General features: G+C 42.9%; 1 protein-coding gene across 3 annotated transcripts in view; it reads right to left on the reverse strand.

Annotated features, from left to right (window-relative positions):
• Window positions 1-19392, reverse strand: part of MIPEP (mitochondrial intermediate peptidase) — a 212397-nt gene that overhangs the window by 46439 nt on the left and 146566 nt on the right. Inside the window, exons 19-20 of one of the 3 annotated variants that reach the window (XR_010582505.1) lie at window positions 16851-17193; window positions 15092-15354 (exon numbers count right to left, since the gene is read on the reverse strand). The exons of 1 other annotated variant lie outside the window; for it this stretch is intronic. Coding sequence is in view for 1 of the 2 variants with exons in the window: in XM_005585479.4 (XP_005585536.3) it covers window positions 15257-15354 (98 nt within the window). In the remaining variant the exon portion in view is untranslated. Of the gene's footprint in view, window positions 1-15091; window positions 15355-16850; window positions 17194-19392 lie in introns of those variants that run through there. One more of the 3 variants, XM_005585479.4, reaches the window with a different exon arrangement.

Here is a 19392-nt window from a genome sequence, read left to right on the forward strand (position 1 = left end):
ATCCTCCTGCCTTGGCCTCCCAAAGTGCTGGGATTACAGCCTCTGGTGTTTATTAGCTGTATGATCTTAGACAAGTAACCTAACTTCTCTGTGCTTCAGTTTACCCCTTGCAAAATGGAATAACAATAGTACCTACCTTAGGGTAGTTATGAGAATTAAGAGAGTTTATATTTATAAAGTGTGTTTGGAAAACACATAGAATCTAGTAAATTCTATGTAAATATTTTCCAATAAAATACAGAAGAAAGGGGAGCACAGTGATGAAACTTTATGATACTGAACAGGTGTTTTTGTTAAAAAGGAAGCAGAATGTCAGGCAATAGTAAAAAATAGTAAAAGAAAATAATAAATGAATGAATGAATAAAATGAATAAACAGTACAAAAATCCTTTGTTTTGTGCCCTTTAAAATATATTGTCAGTATCCAGCAGAGTCTGGTGCCTGAAGATTATTATCTACTGCCCTCTACAGTTCAGGCTCCTTTTCCCACCTCAGGCCCTTTGGACATGCTGCTTCCTCTGCTCTTTCCCCAGACGCCAAAATGCTTCTTTCCTTGGCCTCTTTCAAGTCACCTTCCCAGTGAGGTCACTGCTGACCACCCTATTTTAAGTTGCATACTTCTCCAGCTTCTATAGTCTCCTGCCAATTCTTCCCATAGAAGTTGTTACCAGGCCAGGCACAGGGGCTCACGTCTATCATCCTAACACTTTGGGACGTAGAGGCGGGAGGATCACTTGAGGCCAAGGGTCCAAGATCAGCCTGGGCAACATAGTGAGATCCTATTTCTACAAAAAATTAAAAAGTAAAAAATCAGCCAGGTGTAGTGACATACATCTGCATCTGTGGTCCCAGCTACTCACGGGGATAAGGTAGGAGGATCATTTGAGCCCAGGAGTTTGAAGTTACAATGAGCTGCACTGTAGTCTGGGCAACAGAGCAAGATCCTATTTCAAAAAAAAAAAGCAAAGCAAAGAAAAAAGCAGCAGCTACTGTTTCATCTAGTTTATGTAGCATCTTTATTTTTTGCCATTCCCAGTATGCTGGAATGTAAATGCCATGGGGCTCGAGAGTTCTGACAGTTTTGTTCACTGCTGTATCCTTAGCTCCTAAAACGCAGCAAATGCACAGTAAGTGCTTACTAAGTTTATGAAATGAATATGGGAATATGTTGCTCTGGGTTCAAGGAAATATTCAGAAACATTAATTTCATAATAATCCTACCAAACTGCACTAAAGCTTCACTACAAATGTTAGCAGTCTTTTAACGCAAATATCCAGGTGGGACACTGAGACTCATCAGTAAGACTGCCATCGCACTTCAACCCAGATGACCTATGAAGGTGTAGTTACGATTTTTTTTTTTTGAGAGAGAGTTTTTCTCTTGTGGCCCAGGCTGGAGTGTAATGGCGCAATCTCAGCTCACTGCAACCTCCACCTCCCAGGTTCAAGTGATTCTCCTGTCTCAGCCTCATGAGTAGCTAGGATTACAAGTATGCACCACTGCGCCCGGCTACTTTTGTATTTTTGGTAAAGACGGGATTTCTCCATGTTGGTCAGGTTGGTCTCAAATTCCCCAACCTCAGGTGATCCACCCACCACAGCCTCCCAAAGTGCTGGGATTACAGGCACGAGCCACTGTACCTCATCTGTGTGTAGTTGTAATACTTCTTTGAACATTTATTTTGTAGAGTTGTCTTCATGCTTCATATCCCTCCCACTGAACCTGGACATGAATTACTGGGTACCAGTGTACCAGCAACTGAGTAAATATATTTTCTTTAATCTTTGTTGACTCCATGTCTTGAATCCTAGGCACACTGGGGCAGAGGTTGGACACCCAAGGCCTTGGGTAGTTGGCCCTGTGGCATTGCTGGGTTCAGTCCACTGAGCAGTTATCATGAGTTGGATGCTAATGCCTGTAGCCTTCCTAGGCTGAAACTGTAAACTGGTGGCTCTCCACTTCTGGGGTCTTGGTGGTGGTCCCACTCCTACAGCTTCACTAAGCATGACTCTAGTGAGGACTTTGTGTGACAGCTCCACCCCATGGCAGGTTTCTGTTTGGGCTCCAGAGACTATTTGAAACAATTATTTGAAATCTAGGTGGAGGCGGGCATGCCCCCATAGCTCTTGCATTCTGTGTGGCTGCAGAATTAACACCACAGGAATGTTACCAAAGCTTACTACTTCCGCCTTTCTGAGTGGCAGACTGAGCCACATCTGAACCTGTTAATAGCTGAGCCATAGCTGGGGCAATCCACAGGCACTTTGGCAGAATGTGGGAAACAGGGACCAAGGCAGCTCCAGGCAGCAAGCCTGTGGAGGGCAGCCCAGGCTCATCCTCTGAAATCATTCTGCCCTCCAAGATCTCTGGGCCTGTGATGGGTGGGGAAGCCTCAAAGATCTCTGGAATGTATTCAGAATCTTTTTCCCATTGTCTTGAATAGCATCTGGTTCCCTTCTGTCCAGGGTAATATCTTTAGTGAATGGTCACTTGACCACACCCTTGGTATTCTCTCTCAAACATGCTTTTTCACACTTTAAATGGCTATATCTATATCTATATCTATATATATACACACATACACACAGACTGGTTTCCATGGCAAACAAGAACAGATGAAACAAGTCCAAGAGAAATGTAAACAAAAAAGACAAGTCTCGGCCAATCTCTGATGAAACTGGAATACAAACTACCCAAAGGCAACTATTTCAATCATCACAACTAAAATTCCTGAAACATGATGAGAACTACCAACTGAATTAAGACAGTGCACTTTTTATGAATGTAATAGTCACAGCTTCATGGGAAAGACTCTAATGACACAAGGGCAGTCGCTTTCTGCATACAAATGTATATCCTTGTTTAATGGTCTAGACAAGTGTTACTGCTTTAATTCATGGCCTTACAAAAAAATTTGTAATGATCTTCTTCTGAATCTTGGCATTTTCTGTAACCTTGGTAGCTAAGTGCTGACAGTTATCTAAATGCAAACAGTTGCTGCAAAAGGATGAAATTAGTAACGATGGGTCCACTGTAAAGAGGCAAAATACAGGTGCATGAGGATTTACAACAGCAATAGGGCTAAAGCTGCCAGTCCCTTTCCTGTAAAAGGACAGAAACACACACACAGACACATATATTCATACACATTGACACACAGACAGTGCAGACAGGAAAGAGGTAATTTTCATTCATCCATAGCAAAGGCAGAGCTAGGACTCTGTGGCCCTAGAACTTTTCCTGGTGCACAGCAGACAGTCAATAAATGCTCACTAAATGGAAAAATAGTGCCAAATCCAAAGTTACAAAACCTATTCATGTTTAATAGTGATTATGCCAATAAAACGGCATCATTTTACCTTAAGGGAATATGGGTGAGTTTTTCTACCATTCTTAGTAATAAGAAGTCATTCTGGATTTCTTAATGCTAGAATTAGAATAATTTCCTATTTCTCAATTTCCTGTCTCTCGATAATTCCTCCTTTCCCAATCAATCTATGAAGATAAATTCAGGTCATTTAGGATCCTACGAGACTGTTACAGGAAAGCATAAATATACTCCAATGTATGTATACTTTGTCTCTTGCTACAAGCTATGCCTTCTGATTCTGCCTTCATTAGAAATAAGGGTGATATTTTGGTTCTCCACCTGCTCTTTCTCGATTTGGGTGGGGAAGATGGGTTCTACTTACTGAACTCTCCCAAGACCTTCAAGAACACTGAGCAGAATACTATCTAGCCATAAAAACTGATGTAGAAAAATACTTATGATTGGAGAAAAATCATGAGATTTTAAAGCAAAACAGCAGGTTACAAAACAGCATGTAATAGCTGAAAAAAAAAAAAAACAAAAAAACGGGGACATAGCAATATATTGTGGCTATTTTCATCTTGCTTTACCTGTTTGATTTCAGCTTTATTTTATTTGCACCCAAAGCATCCTAACTGCTGTTGGCAGTCGTTGTGTGCTATGAGACACCCTCACAGTATCCTTCTAAGGAATTCACTGTTTTACTCAAGCTAGTTGAAGTTTGCATTCTATCACTGCAGTTAAGAGAGTAAACAAAATGTTCATGTTTCTAAAAGCCCTGAAGAAGACAGGTTCATAGAGCTACCTTGCATAGCCAGAAAAAAGCTATTTACCTTCCAATTTTCTCGATATGACAGTATTTCATCTATCTCTGAAGATATAAAGACTAAATTAAAAGTGGTAATGTGGACCTTAATAAGAAAAGAAAGGGAAATAAGAGTTATGAGCATTCATATGTGCTAGGTACGTTCAGAAATTTACAATTTCCTAACAAAATGGAAATGTTCTATCAGTTGGAAAAGCATGCAGAAACAATTGTACTTCCATTCAGACATTACCTTTTGAAGCTTGTCACCCCAGTGAGTGAGGGAAGGAAGTAAACATATCTACCAGAGGCAGGAAAAAAACTTATTTCAAAAGATCACTTAGCAAGAACTTCTTAATTATCAGTGAAACTTTGGTGAAGATGCAGCCAGCTGGGTACCATACAACAGACACTATTAGTCATTAGGTAAATGAAGATGAAAGGATACAAGTCCTGACTTCAATTTGCCCACAGTTTAGTGGGGAGATAAACATGGATAAAGTATAATTACAGGTTTCATGTCTTATGCTGGGTGCAATGGTGTGTGCCTGTAGTAGTTACAGCTACTTAGGAGGCTGAGGGGGATTCCTGAGCCCAGGAGTTTGAGGCTGCAGTGAGCTATGGTCACACCTATGAAGAGCCACTGCACTCCAGCCTGGGCAACATAGCAAGACTCTCTCTCTTAAGAAAATTTAAAAGAAATTGGATCATGCAGCTATGGAGGCTGGCAAATACAAAGTCTGCAGGGTTGGTTGGCAGGCTGGAAACCCAGGGAAAGACAATGCTGTGGTCTAGGTCTGAAGGCGGGCATGTGGACACCCAGGAGAAGCTGATGGTGCAGATAAAGGCAAAAGGCAGTATTCTCAAGAATTCCCTCTTGCTTGGGAAAGTTAGTCTTGTTCTATTCAAGCCTTCACATGATTGGAGAGGGCCTACATATATTTGGAGGGCTTTGTTTTACTCAAAGTCCACCAATTCTAATGTTAATGTCATCTATAAACACCCTCACAGAAACATCAAGAATATATAATGTTTGTCCATCTATCTGGGCACTATGGCCCAGTGAAGTTGCTACATACAATTAAGCATCACAATGTCTATGTTAAGAATGTGGTGCACAGCCCTGAACACGGGACTGTGATGCTGCATGATGGTGCAGGGTGTGTAATACATCACTGCATTACAGACCAGTAGACTGTACCAAAGAGAGAGTGAATGTGAACGAACGTAGCCTGTGGCCCCTGGGTCAATGTAGGTTCATGGGTTGTAACACATGTACCACCCTGGTGACTGATGTATGGACATATTATACAAGAGTGTATAATACTCTTTCTACAGACCTCTGGGGTTGGTGCCCTGCAGCGTCACACATGGCCTGGTCTGGCCTCCTGTGCTCCTTGGGGGGGCAGCTGACCATGAGGTCAGATGAGCATGATGTGCCATTCCATTGCTCTTCCCATCACCCTGGCCAGGCTTTGTGAATAATCTGTGTTCCTTGCTTCTATTTCCTTATCATTTGTTCCTTACTTTCTTTTCTCTTGGCTTCTCATTCCATTCACCATTCCCTCAGTTCCAAAATTCCCTGGGAGCCCGGTGTCCTCCCTGACACCTTGCAGTGTTGGGCACTGTCACTGTTCCACCACTCAGAACCCTTTTCTCCCTCTGCCATGATCCATGCTCTCTCGTGTCTTCAGCTCAAGTTTGTAACAGCTGCATCGGGTGCTGTATTAGTCTGTTACACAAAAATGCTACAAAAAATGCCTGGGATGGGGTAATTTATAAAGAAAAGAGTTTAATGACTCACAGTTCCACATGGCTGGAGGGGCCTCAGGAAACTTACAATCATGGTGGAAGGCGAAGGGGAAGCAAGGCACATCTTACATGGCGGCAGGAGAGAACAAGCGAGGGGGGCAACTGCCACAAATCTTTTTTTTTTTTTTTTTTTTTTTTTTTTTTTTTTTTTTGAGACAAGAGTCTGGCTCTGTTGCCAGGCTGGAGTGTGGTGGCACGATCTCGGCTCACTGCAACTTCTGCCTCCCAGGTTCAAGCAATTCTCATGCCTCAGCCTCCCGCATAGCTGGGACCACAGGTGTGCACCACCACACCTAGCTAATTGTTGTAGTTTTAGTAGAGATGGGGTCTCACTATGTTGCCCAGGCTGGTCTAAAACTCCTGGGCTCCAGGAATCTGCCTGCCTTGGCCTCCCAAAGTGCTGGGGTTACAGGCATGAGCCACCACATCCAGCCTGCCACATACTTTTAAACTATCAGGTCTCATGAGAACTATCACAAGAATCGCATGGGGAAAATCCCCCCCATAATCCAATCACCTCCCACCAGGTCTCCCCTGACACGTGGGATTACAATTGGACATGCAATTTGGGTGGGGACACAGAGCCAAACTGTATTAGATGCTGCAGGAGCCGGGGACACTGAGACCATTCAGACCTGGTGTCTCTGTCACTCCTCTGGGCTCTGTCTCCAGGACCTCCCTCCCCTTCCGTGGCATAGGAGGAAAGTGCTGTAACGTGCAAATTGCACAGGAACTCCTTATGCCATACAAAATCCACTCAGCAGTTTTAGGTTCGCAGCAAAATTGAGTGGAAGGAACAGAAACTTTCTGTACACCGCTGCCCGCTGTCTCCGCCACATCCTCATCCCGCATCCAGAGTGGTAGACTGGTTACAGGCCATGAACCTACACTGATGCGGCACCATCCCCCAGAGTCCACAGGTTATGTTGGTTCACATTCACTCATGCTGTGGTACGGTCTATGGGTTTGGACAGATGTCCGATAATCCTTTTGACATTTTGGAATCCTTGGGTAGCTCATCTTGTAGGAATGGACTTCCTTCAAAGTGGAGGCAGGCAGATCCTTCAGACGGGTACATGGAGCCCTGTTTTCAGTTGCTTTTCTAATTCTCTCATCATTTACCTCACAATCTTCCTGAGGTCTCGCTTCCTTTTAAAATCCTTGTCTACTTTGCAGCATCACTCTGACACTCCATTGATTCCTCAGCACCTACTGACTACACGGTTAGGAGTGCAAGGGTAGGATTCACGTTTTATTCATCTTTGGGTCTGTAGCACCCAACAAAGAGCTCAGGAAATGCGCAGTAATTGATTCGACCTCTGAACAAATACACACCATACTAAGAATCTACACACTGAAAGACGAAAACGAGACAAATGTGAGTGCTACAGGTGTCACGCTTGGTGTCACACATGTGCCTGTGTATTCCTCTAGGTGGTTACCAGGAGCTCTGCCACTGCACATCTACTAGTGACGGGTTCGCTACCCCAGCTGGTAGCCGCTGCTCTCACATAAGGGGTCCAATTAAAATGGTCAGGAATAAATTCCCCCGGGACTTTGACTTCTTAAGAGCTAAGAAGGTTTGCTGAGTATTCTGGCATGATGTTTGGTGATCAAACCAAATAACTGCTGGCCAAAAATGGTAAGAGTTATTTCTCCCTCTTGCTGAAGATGTGCTCCACGCAACAGTCCATCACATACGTCACTCATCATCAGTCTGGAAGTGTGCAGCCAATCCTATTACCGGTCACAAGTTCTGGCTTCTCTTTTTTTCTTCCAATTTCCAACCTAAACTGTAAAGTACTTTGAGAACACACAGTGAGCCACAAGCTTGCCAATAAAGAGCCGTCTGTGGTGTGGAACTGACTTATTTCATACACAATCTGCAAATAATGAGGGCACTATTAGAAACATACTGTGCTGCACAGAGCATTTACCCTGCTTATCTTTCATCTTCCCCAGCAATCCTTGCTTTGTGCGCATTTACTATCCTTGCTCTCAGAAGTCCACATACTTTTTCCCCAACCGTAACAAATTATTTAACTCAACTAATGCAGGTCTGTCCATGCAGTCTCTAGGGCACTCATCACAACTCCAGCGCTGCCTCCACGTGGTAGCAGCTCTTTGGACTGGAGCTAAGTGCTTATTCTTGTGCTTCATTCCTGGTAAGCTCAATGTCTTTACCTTAGGATAACTTCACTGGAAAAAGGCTTAGATTCAGCCGACTACTGTGGCCTCTGTGGCTGTCACAGCTTGTCCCCGACATGCCAGATGCTGGATCCCCTTCTCATCCCCTTGGGATTTCTCCTGCTGGCCCACAGCCAGAACAACGAGGCCTTTTACTCCACCATCCCTCTGTTTTGTTGGTAAAAATCAATCCTTCTACTATCCATGCATAGCAGTTTCTAAAAACTGAATTTCAAGAGCAGTATCTGAAGAAACAGAAACATGATTTGGTCCTTTTAGTAAATTGAATAAATTTTAATAAATCAACTTGGAAATAGTTTTAAGAGTTAAAAAAAAGCACAAAATTGAGATCATCAGAGCAGCTTGGCCTCAAAGGACAGGCAGGAGGATTCTACAGGGTTTGAGCCTTCCTAAGTGAAGCTGTTTCCTACGGGCTCCCTGCTCCAAGCTCCTGGCTAACAGCCCTTCTCCCACGACTGGCAACAAAGAGCAAAAATAACTTTCTACTTGATGCTGAGTCCGTGTAAAAAGCCATAAAAAATTCCCTTTAAATGTCATAACGTTTGCCTCCATTGAGGTTTCTCTCCTCCTCCTGGGTCTGGATAAATTAGCAGTGGGCTTGTATTGAGTCACAGATCTGGGCCCTGCCACAGAGCTTCCTGCTAGTGTGTGATGCTTTTTCTCCAAACTATTGATACAAAATGCACTGGAATAGAAATCAACAGAAACTGGTCAAAGTTGTGTGCATACACATTCTCTTGTAGATGGACAGCTGTGCTTAGAATTCCTTTGTGGATTCTGGTTTGGTCTTGGTTTTCTTGTTTCTTCATGGATTATATCAGTCCATGTTCTGCAGAGAAGCAGAACGAGTTGGATGTATGTTTTGGAGGAGACTATGAGGAACCGGCTCATGTGATGAAGGAGGCTGAGAAGTCCTGTGCTCTGCCATCTGCAAGCTGAAGACCTGGAAAGCTGGGGGTGTGGCCCCAGTCTGAGTCTGAAGGCCCAAGAACCAGGGGAGCCAACAGTGTAGATTCCAGATTGAAGGGAGGAGAAGATGGATAGCCCAGCTCAGCAGGCAGGCAGGAAGCAAATGGGGTAAATTCCTCCTTCCTCCACTTTTTGTTCCATTCAGGCCTTCAACAGATTGGACGAGCACCCCCCTCCACCGAGGGCCATCTGCTTTACTGAGTCTGCTGAGTCAAGTGCCAGCCTCATCCCAAAACACTCTCCAGACACACCCAGAAATGTTTCATCTGGGCACCCTGTGGCCAGTCATGCTGACACACGGAATTAACCACGACATGGGTTTTTCTTAAAGCAGTGATAGGAGCGAACAGAAAAATGTTCATGATTTTCAATTATTTTTAATGAAGACTGTATCTGATGGAATTGTTTAAACCTTCCAGAACTGGGTTCCAAACATTTGATACCTACTGTGGTCCTAGCCTGGCCACACACTATTTCCTGGGACTGCCCCTCCTTCACTCCCTTGGACCCCGATGACTTTATGCCCAGATCACACCGGAGGCCTGTGCTGATTTTCTAACACATATCTGCAGCCGAGCTGGGAAAAGAAAACTAGGCAAGTATGACAGATACATGATGCACAGGTTAAGCGCAAAGGAAAGAAAAACGCCAACTGCAGGGATGAGAAGGGACTCAACCCCTTTAGAAGTTCCTGCTTGAGCAGCTGGAAGACTACAGTGCCACTCATCAAAACAGTGACTCGGGGGGAGTATTTGGGATAAAAGAGGAATCTGATGTTGAAGGTCAAATTTGAAGTGTCTTTAAGACCTACAGGTAATGAGACAGCTGGACAAACACGTGGAACTCAGGACAAAGGCTCTAAGGACAGCACAGCAGCTGACATCCTGTGTGGTAGCCTGGAAAGCGGCATGCTCGCCGCTTACATTTTGGAAGGGAGAATGGGTACAATGTTGTCTGCCACTTTGGGGCCTTCTTGGGTCACATGCATTTTACATTTCTGCAGTTGATGTATTTATCTTTCCTGAGTCTTTTATATATTAGACACTATGATTCTCAATCCTTTGTTGTTTTGTATTACAAAAAGCTGAATTCTTATTTCGAATATGGGCAAGTTAGAGCCTCCCACATTGCCAAGGTGAATTAACCACACATATCACGAGCTCTCTTTTGAATGAGTTTTCCAGTTCACAGCTACCATTTGTTTCATGATTGGTTTCAGACTTGTTCCTCCTGGAAACACTCCCTCACAAGCACCCCTGCAGGAACGAAGACACCACACACATCTACCCCACTACTGCATGTACTCAAGAGTCAGCGTTTGTACGACCTCTCCCGAGTGCTCCTCTAGTGGGGATCTTTCACTCACCCCAAAGTGAGGATAAAATACTTGAAAGCACGAGCCCAGTGCCTGTAGGTGTGCAGTTAACCTCAGACCAAGGAAGTACCGAATGCCTCTGCGTTTCGGCAAAGGCACCTGACAAACTCCTTCGGGATGGTTCTGTACATGAGACAGAGAAAGGTACCTGGAGAACAGCTCACACTGCCAGATGATCTTACTCAGAAGATGCAGATTAAGCAAAATACCAACTCAAAGGGTGGTCCCCTCTGGCCCACCAGCCCTGTGCCTGGCTTGCTTCCCACGTCTCCTAGATTTGGTTTCATCCTTGCTCCTCTCGGAGACACTCCCTAACCAACATCCTTGCAGAAAACTGGTGAACTAGAAAAGGCCCGTGTGGGTCATGTGGCCACCCAACGCCGCAATAGTGTCTAAGGGAAGAGCAGGAGCCTGCACAGCAGGAGCGGCCGTCTTCTGGAGACCTGCATGAGGCGCAAAGGGCAGTGGACAAGGAGCCAAGGGAGGTGGCTCTAGCCACACTGATACGGTGCCAGCTTGAGGATGCTGGGCAAGTGCCGAGCCGTCTGCCTCCCTAGTACCAGTTATCCCTGTCTGCTACCTCGCAAGTTCATGTGCTTCACCTAAGACAGCTACGAGACAGGCCCCTGGAAACTGGAAAATGCTAAGTAAATGTCAAGCACAATTGTTGTTCACATTTTATCTCAATCGCTTTTACCAAATCAGGCTAAACCTTGGGTATTCATAACGTTTTGGGCCGTACAAATTGTTCCTTGAAATGACTCAAAGACATTTTCTGAATTGGCTTCCATCAGCCAAGCGTTTCTTCAGAACTGGAAAAATGCTTTAAAATTGGCTTTGCCATGATTATTAAAACACTGTACATTTTTTTATTATTGGAATTAACACATTGCCTAGTTTTTAAAAATTGGAAAAAGAAGAAAAAAGATAAAAGAAAAAAGGCCTAAATCTCAAAACCTACACACTAACATTTTGTTCATTATCCACCAGTTCTTTTATTAGGTTATTTTCAGCGTTTACACATTCTTAAGAACTTTAAATTAGATTTTTAGAAGCTGGTGGTAAACTGTAACTACAGGAGAGAATTTTCCCAAGAGGACTATGGCTTATGGATTTATTCCCATCATAAGGGAAAACATTCATAATAAAATAATTTGCTATTATGATTTATTCAGCTGTTACTGGGAAGAAGTAATGGCCCCTCCACATTCTGTGAAGTCCCTTGGAGGTTTCATTTGCTCTGACTCTTGGTCAAAATTACATATACTTTTAGCAATTTTTAAAGAAGTGTACAAAGTTGAGATGTTTCCTGAGCCCTCATATATCTGAGAATGTCATTTTACATCTCTGTCTTCACCTCTCAAAACTCGTTTCAATTCTTTGGCTCTTAATAGTGATGAACACTTGCATTCTGGAGTCACTGTAGTTCTTGCTCCTTTATAGCTATACCTGTAATTTCCAGCTGAATATTTTTAGTTATTTCCCAGGGTTCTGAAAAACAGCAGTAAGTATTCCACACTGGGAAATACTGGCTCATGTATGCAATGCCAAATCTGGTTTGCGATTGTAGCATCGTTCACATGCACAGTGAACCTTCAAAACCTCCATGCATTTCCCAAATAAATTTAATAACAGGGCCCGTCTGAGTTCCTGGTACACCAACTAACAGTTCCTGAGAAGTGTTCTGCAAAGCCCAACTTGGGATATGCCATATATTTTAATTAAACTCAATTAAACTTTAAATTAAGCTCAAATATTTAAACTCTCAAAAAAATAGAATATATCTACATGAGGGTTTCTTTTCACTATGTTTTAATCTGGAATTCAGAATTCTTTTGTTTGCTTTTTAAAAAACTGTGGTAAAATATACATGATACACAATTTACCATAAAGCAGCACCATTTGAATGTGGATAGTTCAGTGGCAAGGACGTTCGCACTGTGTGCCACCATCAGGGATTCCCTTCTGAATGCACAGCCATTCTTCCAGCTTAAAAAGGGTTTCTAAAATCAGTGATGAGCATTCACTCACCAGTGCCCCTGCTAAATGCCAGGCACTGGTTTGTACTCCTGGGAAGACAGGAGTACACCAGAACGTATCTCTGGTTATTGCTTTTGTTGCAAATGCCCTGGCTTCATCTGAGGAATTCCAGAATGCAGAGGGTGCGGCCTCCACCCTGCTGTCTTGCTGTCTGCTCTCACTGCATCCCTTTAACCTGCCTTCTGAAAGATTCTCAGGTTTTTCCCCGACGATTTTCTTCTTTTCTGATTCTGACAATGTTTTCGGTCATTGTACTGTGGTTATCGTTTCTCTGCATTTATTTTACCCATCTTCCTTTTTAACTTGACCTATTGTCTTTTTATTTCTGCTTGTTCTTTATGGCTTTCAACTTCATAAATACCATGCTTTCTCAAATCTCTTTGCGAATTCCAGAGAGGGCCAGGCACGGTGGCTCACATCTGTAATCCCAGCACTTTGGGAGGCTGAGGCGGGCGGATCATTTGAGGTCAGGAGTTTGAGACCAGCCTGGCCAACATGGTGAAATCCCATCTCACTAAAAATACAAAAATCAGCCAGGCATGGTGGCGGGTGCTTGTAATCCCAGGTACTTGGGAGGCTGAGGGAGGAGAATCGCTTGAACCCGGGAGGCGGAGGTTACAGTGAGCCGAGATCGTGTTGCTGCACTCTGACCTAGGCAACGGAGCAAGACTGTCTCAAAAAGAAAACAAAAAAACAAACAAAAAACTCCAAAAAAACAAAAATAGATTTTGCTGCAATGTACAAGGAGCAATTTGCTCCTTTTAAAAAATAATTTTTGGCCAGGCACAGTGGCTCACACCTGTAATCCCAGCACTTTGGGAAGCCAAGGTGGGTGGATCATTTAAGGTCAGGAGTTTGAGATCAGTCTGGCCAACATGGTGAAACCCTGTTTCTATTGAAAATACAAAAATGTGCTGGGTGTGGTGGTGCACGTCTGTAATCCCAGCTACTAGGGAGGCTGAAGCATGAGAATCCTTTGAATCCGGGAGGCGGAGGTTATAGTGAGCTAAGATCATGCCGCTGCACTCCAGCCTGGGTGACAGAGTGAGGCTCTGTCTCAAAAAAAATAATAATTTTCAAAGTTTTGATTTTCCAGCATCTTCCAGGTAAAGTCTTCCTTTCCCGTTTCTTAAGAATGCTTTTAAAAAGGTTCCACATGGACTTCTTTTTTTTTGGTTACTCACCCCCACAAAAAAGACCTGATAAAGATGCAGGGGTTTTGTCACTGTCGGTGCACCTGGGTGCTGATGAAAGCACTTTTCAGATTTACCTGTAACTGATTTACCTGTGAATTTCTCCACGTCTGTCTCCCAGAATGAGCTGGCATCTGTGCATTGCCAGTTTGTCGGGATGAGATCTCTTTTTAAGTTAGCTTGGATGTTGTGAATAGGGTGAGACAAGAAACAGCGAGATTCCTCCCTGGGCACTGCACCGGAGCCCGTCCTCAAACCCTTGTCTCCCCTCCTCAGCTTTGCTTTGGGAGAGGAGACACCACTGCCAGGCCCACTCCCTGCCCAAGGCTGTGTGAGCAGCAGTTTCCAAGCGCTGCTGTATTGAGAAGCTCCAATGGGGAGCAACGGGGAGGGACCCACTGCAGCATTCAAACGTGAAGCCCCATTCAGGGTACTGGCTGCTCTGCCTTCTGGTCAGTACCGACTTGCATTTTTAAGGGTGAGCAGGAGATGGGAAAGCAGGAAGGGCCGATCCCCCTTGCATCCAGGTGCACCTGGCACAGGCCGGCCACTGAGGACGTTTCTCCATCCAGTCCCGTCTGTTTCTGAGCATGAAGAAATTCCTCCAGATTCTGCAGATAGGTTGAATGTGTGTCTTAGTTTTGGGTCTTTTGAATCTTTCCTTTTGTTTCATCACTGGTCATTTGGTGAGAAGCAGGAAGAGGCTGTTAGCAGGTGCCTTTTTAAACTGGAAATTCATAATTAGGTTTTGACTTTAATGGTGGGAAAAACCCATTAAATAATTTATTTCCTGATAATAACAAACCAAAATACAGTATGGTATGCAATAGTCTAAAGGAAATGAGTTCCAGATAAAAGCAGACATGGTCTGAAGCCCCGTTTCCTGATTCACCAGTTGCTTGACACTGGTATGTCACTTATTAATTGTACGTGCACTTACTCATTCTACCTTCATTGCCAAGCCAGTCCTCTGTGTTTTGAGTCTATTTGCCTAAACATTCAGGAAAAAACAGTACAGATGATTACATGTATTTTGGAAACCACACTTGGTTTGTCGGTTGCTTGTAACTATTTAAAGTGTATTTTTTAAGCCTACTTTAGATAGTGGTCTTAAGAAATGGTCATCATTCTCAAAAGAACTATATGTGTAACCTTTCTGAATATTGCTTCAAACTCTGTCTTAAACACTTTTGCTTTTAATTAAATATTTAATTAAACTAATTACAGATCCATGGAAAGGGGGAAAAGCTCAACAGGGGAGTGGTTATACTAGGAAATGCCCACACCCTCTGTTTAACAGTGCCATGCAGAAGGATGGTTGTTACTAGGTCAGAGATTTCCATGTGCTCAAAAACATGCCAAACAGGTGAAAAGCCAGCAGAATTAAAACAAATGATTTATTCCAAGTTCTCTCAGTTTAAAGTTTTTCCGAATTTATTACAGAAGTGAACACTGAAATGAGAAACAAGCTCTCACAGCTGTAGCATTCGTGACAAAGTCATTATCTACATCACCTTGATTGAAGAGGTTTAGCGTGTTTCTGTTATTCAGAATCCATGAGGAAAGTTTCGAAGTCCAGATCCAAGTCAGAAACCAGGGCACTTACGAAGTCATCAACAGAAGGACACTTCTGAAGCACACCTGCAAGCAAAGAGAGGTCAGCACTGTGTTCACCAGGAGGCAACGGGAACCACAAAGACGCAAATTCAAATCCACACACTACAGGAGCACGCTGGCTTTCTGAGTCAAGACTCTGGCTGTAGAACCTGACTGCAAGGACATTTTATAAAGCCATGGACAGTGTGTGGGCCTTGGAGCTATTTATAATTTTAACGCATTTTTACTAACAAATCAATCCTTAGCTTAGAGATTTAGGCCTAAATATATTTCCTAAGGGCTATTATTTTTGCATATATGACTACACCCTTAAAGACTGATATTAGAAGACTGATTGTTTTTTAGTTATCTTTGACTTGGATGATTCAGAATTTACTTAGTTACCTATCCAGTTTTGCTATCAAGTTCTATACACTTTACAATCAATTAGATGTTAATTCTTTTATAGAAGTCTTATATCAGAATCAAATTATTGGCTTTCCTCCAGATTTCCCTGTCCCAGAGAACTCCTAGCTTTGCAACTTACTAACTGTGTAATGCAGAAGTCACTTAAAATCTCTGGCACCCAAATTTCCTACAAGGTTGCTATAAGGATCAAACAAGAAGATGTAGAAGCAATGAAGCACCATGTCTAGCATATATTAAGAATTCAATAAAAAGCTGAATTTGTACTCTTTCTTCACTCTAAAGAAGCCAAAAAACAAAGATTTATGCAATTAACCTTCTTGCTTCAACCTACATTCTTGGCAGGAAATGCTAACTCAAGGGTTGAACAAGCTCTATATACTGACATTTACTTTGGGAGATGAATTCTGTAAAACCATTTTCAAAATCAAGGCATTAAAAAGCTGCCGGAATCCTCTACTGTTCTCTGAACCTGTACTGCAATTCAGTGAACACGAAGGCAGCATCTGCTGTGTGGAAAGGATCAGGCCAGGTCATGCGCATACAGATGGGCAGGCTCAGTCACAACATGAGAGTGAGAAGGACACGCACAGCAGTCGGCTGGGCAGAACTGCATATCCATATGGGGGAAAGCCAGCCTGGACTCCTACTGCATGCCATACATAAAAACTAACTTGAGATGATCACAGACCTAAGTGTAAACACTAAAATTACTGTCTTAAAAAACCTCATGAAGTATCTCTGTGACTCTGAAGTAGGTATACTTTCTTAGGACACAGAAAGCACTGACCATAAAAGGAAAAAATGTTAGATTTCATCAAAATTAAAAACGTCTCTTGAAAAGAAACCATTAAGCCAATGAGTAGACAGATGAAAGAGTAGGAAAAAATACTCACAAAACATATCTCACAGAAGACTGGTATCCAGAATGTATAAAGAACTTCTTCACCCATTGTAAAAAGACTTTTTTTCAAAATTACAAATTGACAAAAGATTTTACCTTCACAAGGTCAGGTTTTTCACAGAAGATGATATATGAATAAATAATACAACTAATAGGCACTGAGAAGACATTCAACATCATTAGTTACTAGGGAAATGAAAACCAAACCCACCATGAGATACTATGACGCATCCACCAGAATGGCTCATTTTTGTTGTTGTTGTTCTCCAGGTTGGAGTGCAGCAGTGTGACCATGGCTCACTGCGGCCTCGACTTCCCAGGCTCAAGTGATCTTCCCGCCTCAGCTTGAGAATAGCTAGGACCACAGGTGTGTGCCACCATGCCCTGCTAGTTTTTAAACTTCTTGTAGAGATGGGGTCTTGTCATGTTGCCCAGGCTGGTCTTGAACTTCTGGGCTCAAGCGATCCTCCTACCTTGCTTTGGCCTCTCAAAGTGCTGGGATTACAGGTGTGAGCCACCGTGCTACACGAAATGTTGACAAGGCTGTGGGCAACCTGAATTGTCATACATTTGTGGTGAAAGGATAAAATGATATAATCACTTTGAAAAAAGGTCTAACAGTGTCTTATGAAACTAAACATGTACCTACGCTAGGACCCAGCAATTTCACTCCTAGGTATTTATCCAAGAGAAATGAAAGCATATGTCAACAAAGAAACAACTTGTACAACCCCAAGCTGGAAATGACCCAAGTTTCTATCACTAGGATAGGAATACACACACTACAATATACTCATATAATGGAATATTACTCAGCAACAAAAAGGAACAAACTATTCACACATGCAACACCACAAATGGATCTCAAAAACATTATGCTGAGTGAGAGAAGCCTTATGCGGAGCAGTACATACTGTTTGATTTCATTTATATGAAGTTCAAAAAGTTGGTTAAACTAATCTACGGTGAAAAAAAATCAGAACTGTGGTTGCTTTTGGGAGTGGATATTAGAATCAACTGAGAAGGGGCAAGAGGGCCTCTGGTGTGATGGTAATGTTCGACATCTAGATAGTGATTTGAGTTATAAAGGTGTGTATACGCATCAAAATTCATTGAAAGGTACATTTGAGATTGTGCATTTCACTGTATGAAAAGTTTACCTAATACAGTAAGCAACTATTGAACTCTAATGCTATGTATGCAAAAGAATCTAGGTATAAAATGTACTGATGTCTGCTACTTGAAATGCATAAAAATATAAGGCCAGATAGGGAGATGAAGAGATGTAAATATAGGAACTTGTTTACTAAACGGCAAGTATATGAGTGTTGTACTATTCATTCAACTGTTCTGAATATTTGAAAAATTTTAACATGAAATCTTGAGAAAAAGTAAATTGTGGATGCTAATAGCATACAAAGGGCAGTCAGTGTGGAGAACAGAAGAGAAAGATGAATTCCAGTGAAGAGATTCAGAAGGTTTGTGGAGGAGACGGGATTGAGCAGAAACTTAACAGATTGGGCCTTTTAGGTGGAGGAGACAATACAGGAAAGGCACAAACCTGGGGAAATGCACAATGTATGCTGATCAAGAAGTGGTCTGGCGGGTCGAGTAAGGCTGGAAGAGACTCTGGGAGATGAACATGAGAGGACCCAGGGCTCTGAACCAGCGAAACCAACAGAACAGGAAGGACAGACTGAGCTGGAATCCAGGAGGAGCAGGGTGGTGTGGAGACACAACCCCTGACAAGTGTGAGGTGAAGGGGATGCTCCATGTGGAGGCAGTGAGGACAGAGAGCTCAGGGACAGCCTGGGGACTAGAGGTGCAGATGTGATCACCCCATCAGAAAGTACATGGGGTGGGAAACAGACCAAGGATTATCTAGATGGTCGACATGAAAATACTTGGTCCAAACACATACTTGAAAGCCCTTAACTAGACCTGGGGTAGTTGAGAACACCACCAATATCGTTATAGTTTCAACCGTACACTGAAATATTTTTATTGTCTATCTAATGTCTATCTAAATTTTAACAGCTCTATCTTAGGAAATATGTGAGGAATAATGGGCAGTTACTAGAAGACAATGTCACTGCTATGTCTATTTGTGCAATTAAAGTTCAAAACACAGTGTTCTTTTTTACAGTAAAATAATCTGCATGCGTGAATGCAGGCCTCACCTCTGGCCCAGCTGTGTCACTAATGATAGAAACACTGGGTACGTGATGACGGCTAAAGTAGCACAGTTGACATTGTACCTTCCAGATGTAGGTTATTACTTAAGTAGACTCAACCTAATTACAAATCAGGTTTCATGCATTCCCTATGTGCCAGGTTTCTTGATACAGAGAACATTTGTAGGGAAAACATTTAATTAAGACACGGCTTTCCATAAAATGTGCTAGCCTAACACACCATTTCTTCCTTTTTAGTATTTGAGGGGTTCCCTGTCTCAGCTTTGGAGCCCCCCTCCTCTGTACAGGGTAGCTTCTTCCTTCTTTTCCTTCTTGCCCCTTCTTGCCTATTGAACTCTCTGCTCCTTAAAACCACTCCACACGTGTCCGTGTCCCTGTATCTAAACCGGCACGGTACCAAAAACCCCGATGCTCCCCCACTCATCGGAGCCGTATCATTTTGGTGCGTTGGCCGGGAAAGGAAATTCATTCATCAGACTGAGTCAAGGAAACTTATTTTAAACTATTTATGGCCTTTAATAATTGAGTAAGGTGTGCTCCTATGAACAAAATATGAAG

Source organism: Macaca fascicularis, chromosome 17, assembly GCF_037993035.2.
Source record: "Macaca fascicularis isolate 582-1 chromosome 17, T2T-MFA8v1.1".
Lineage (NCBI taxonomy): Eukaryota > Metazoa > Chordata > Mammalia > Primates > Cercopithecidae > Macaca > Macaca fascicularis.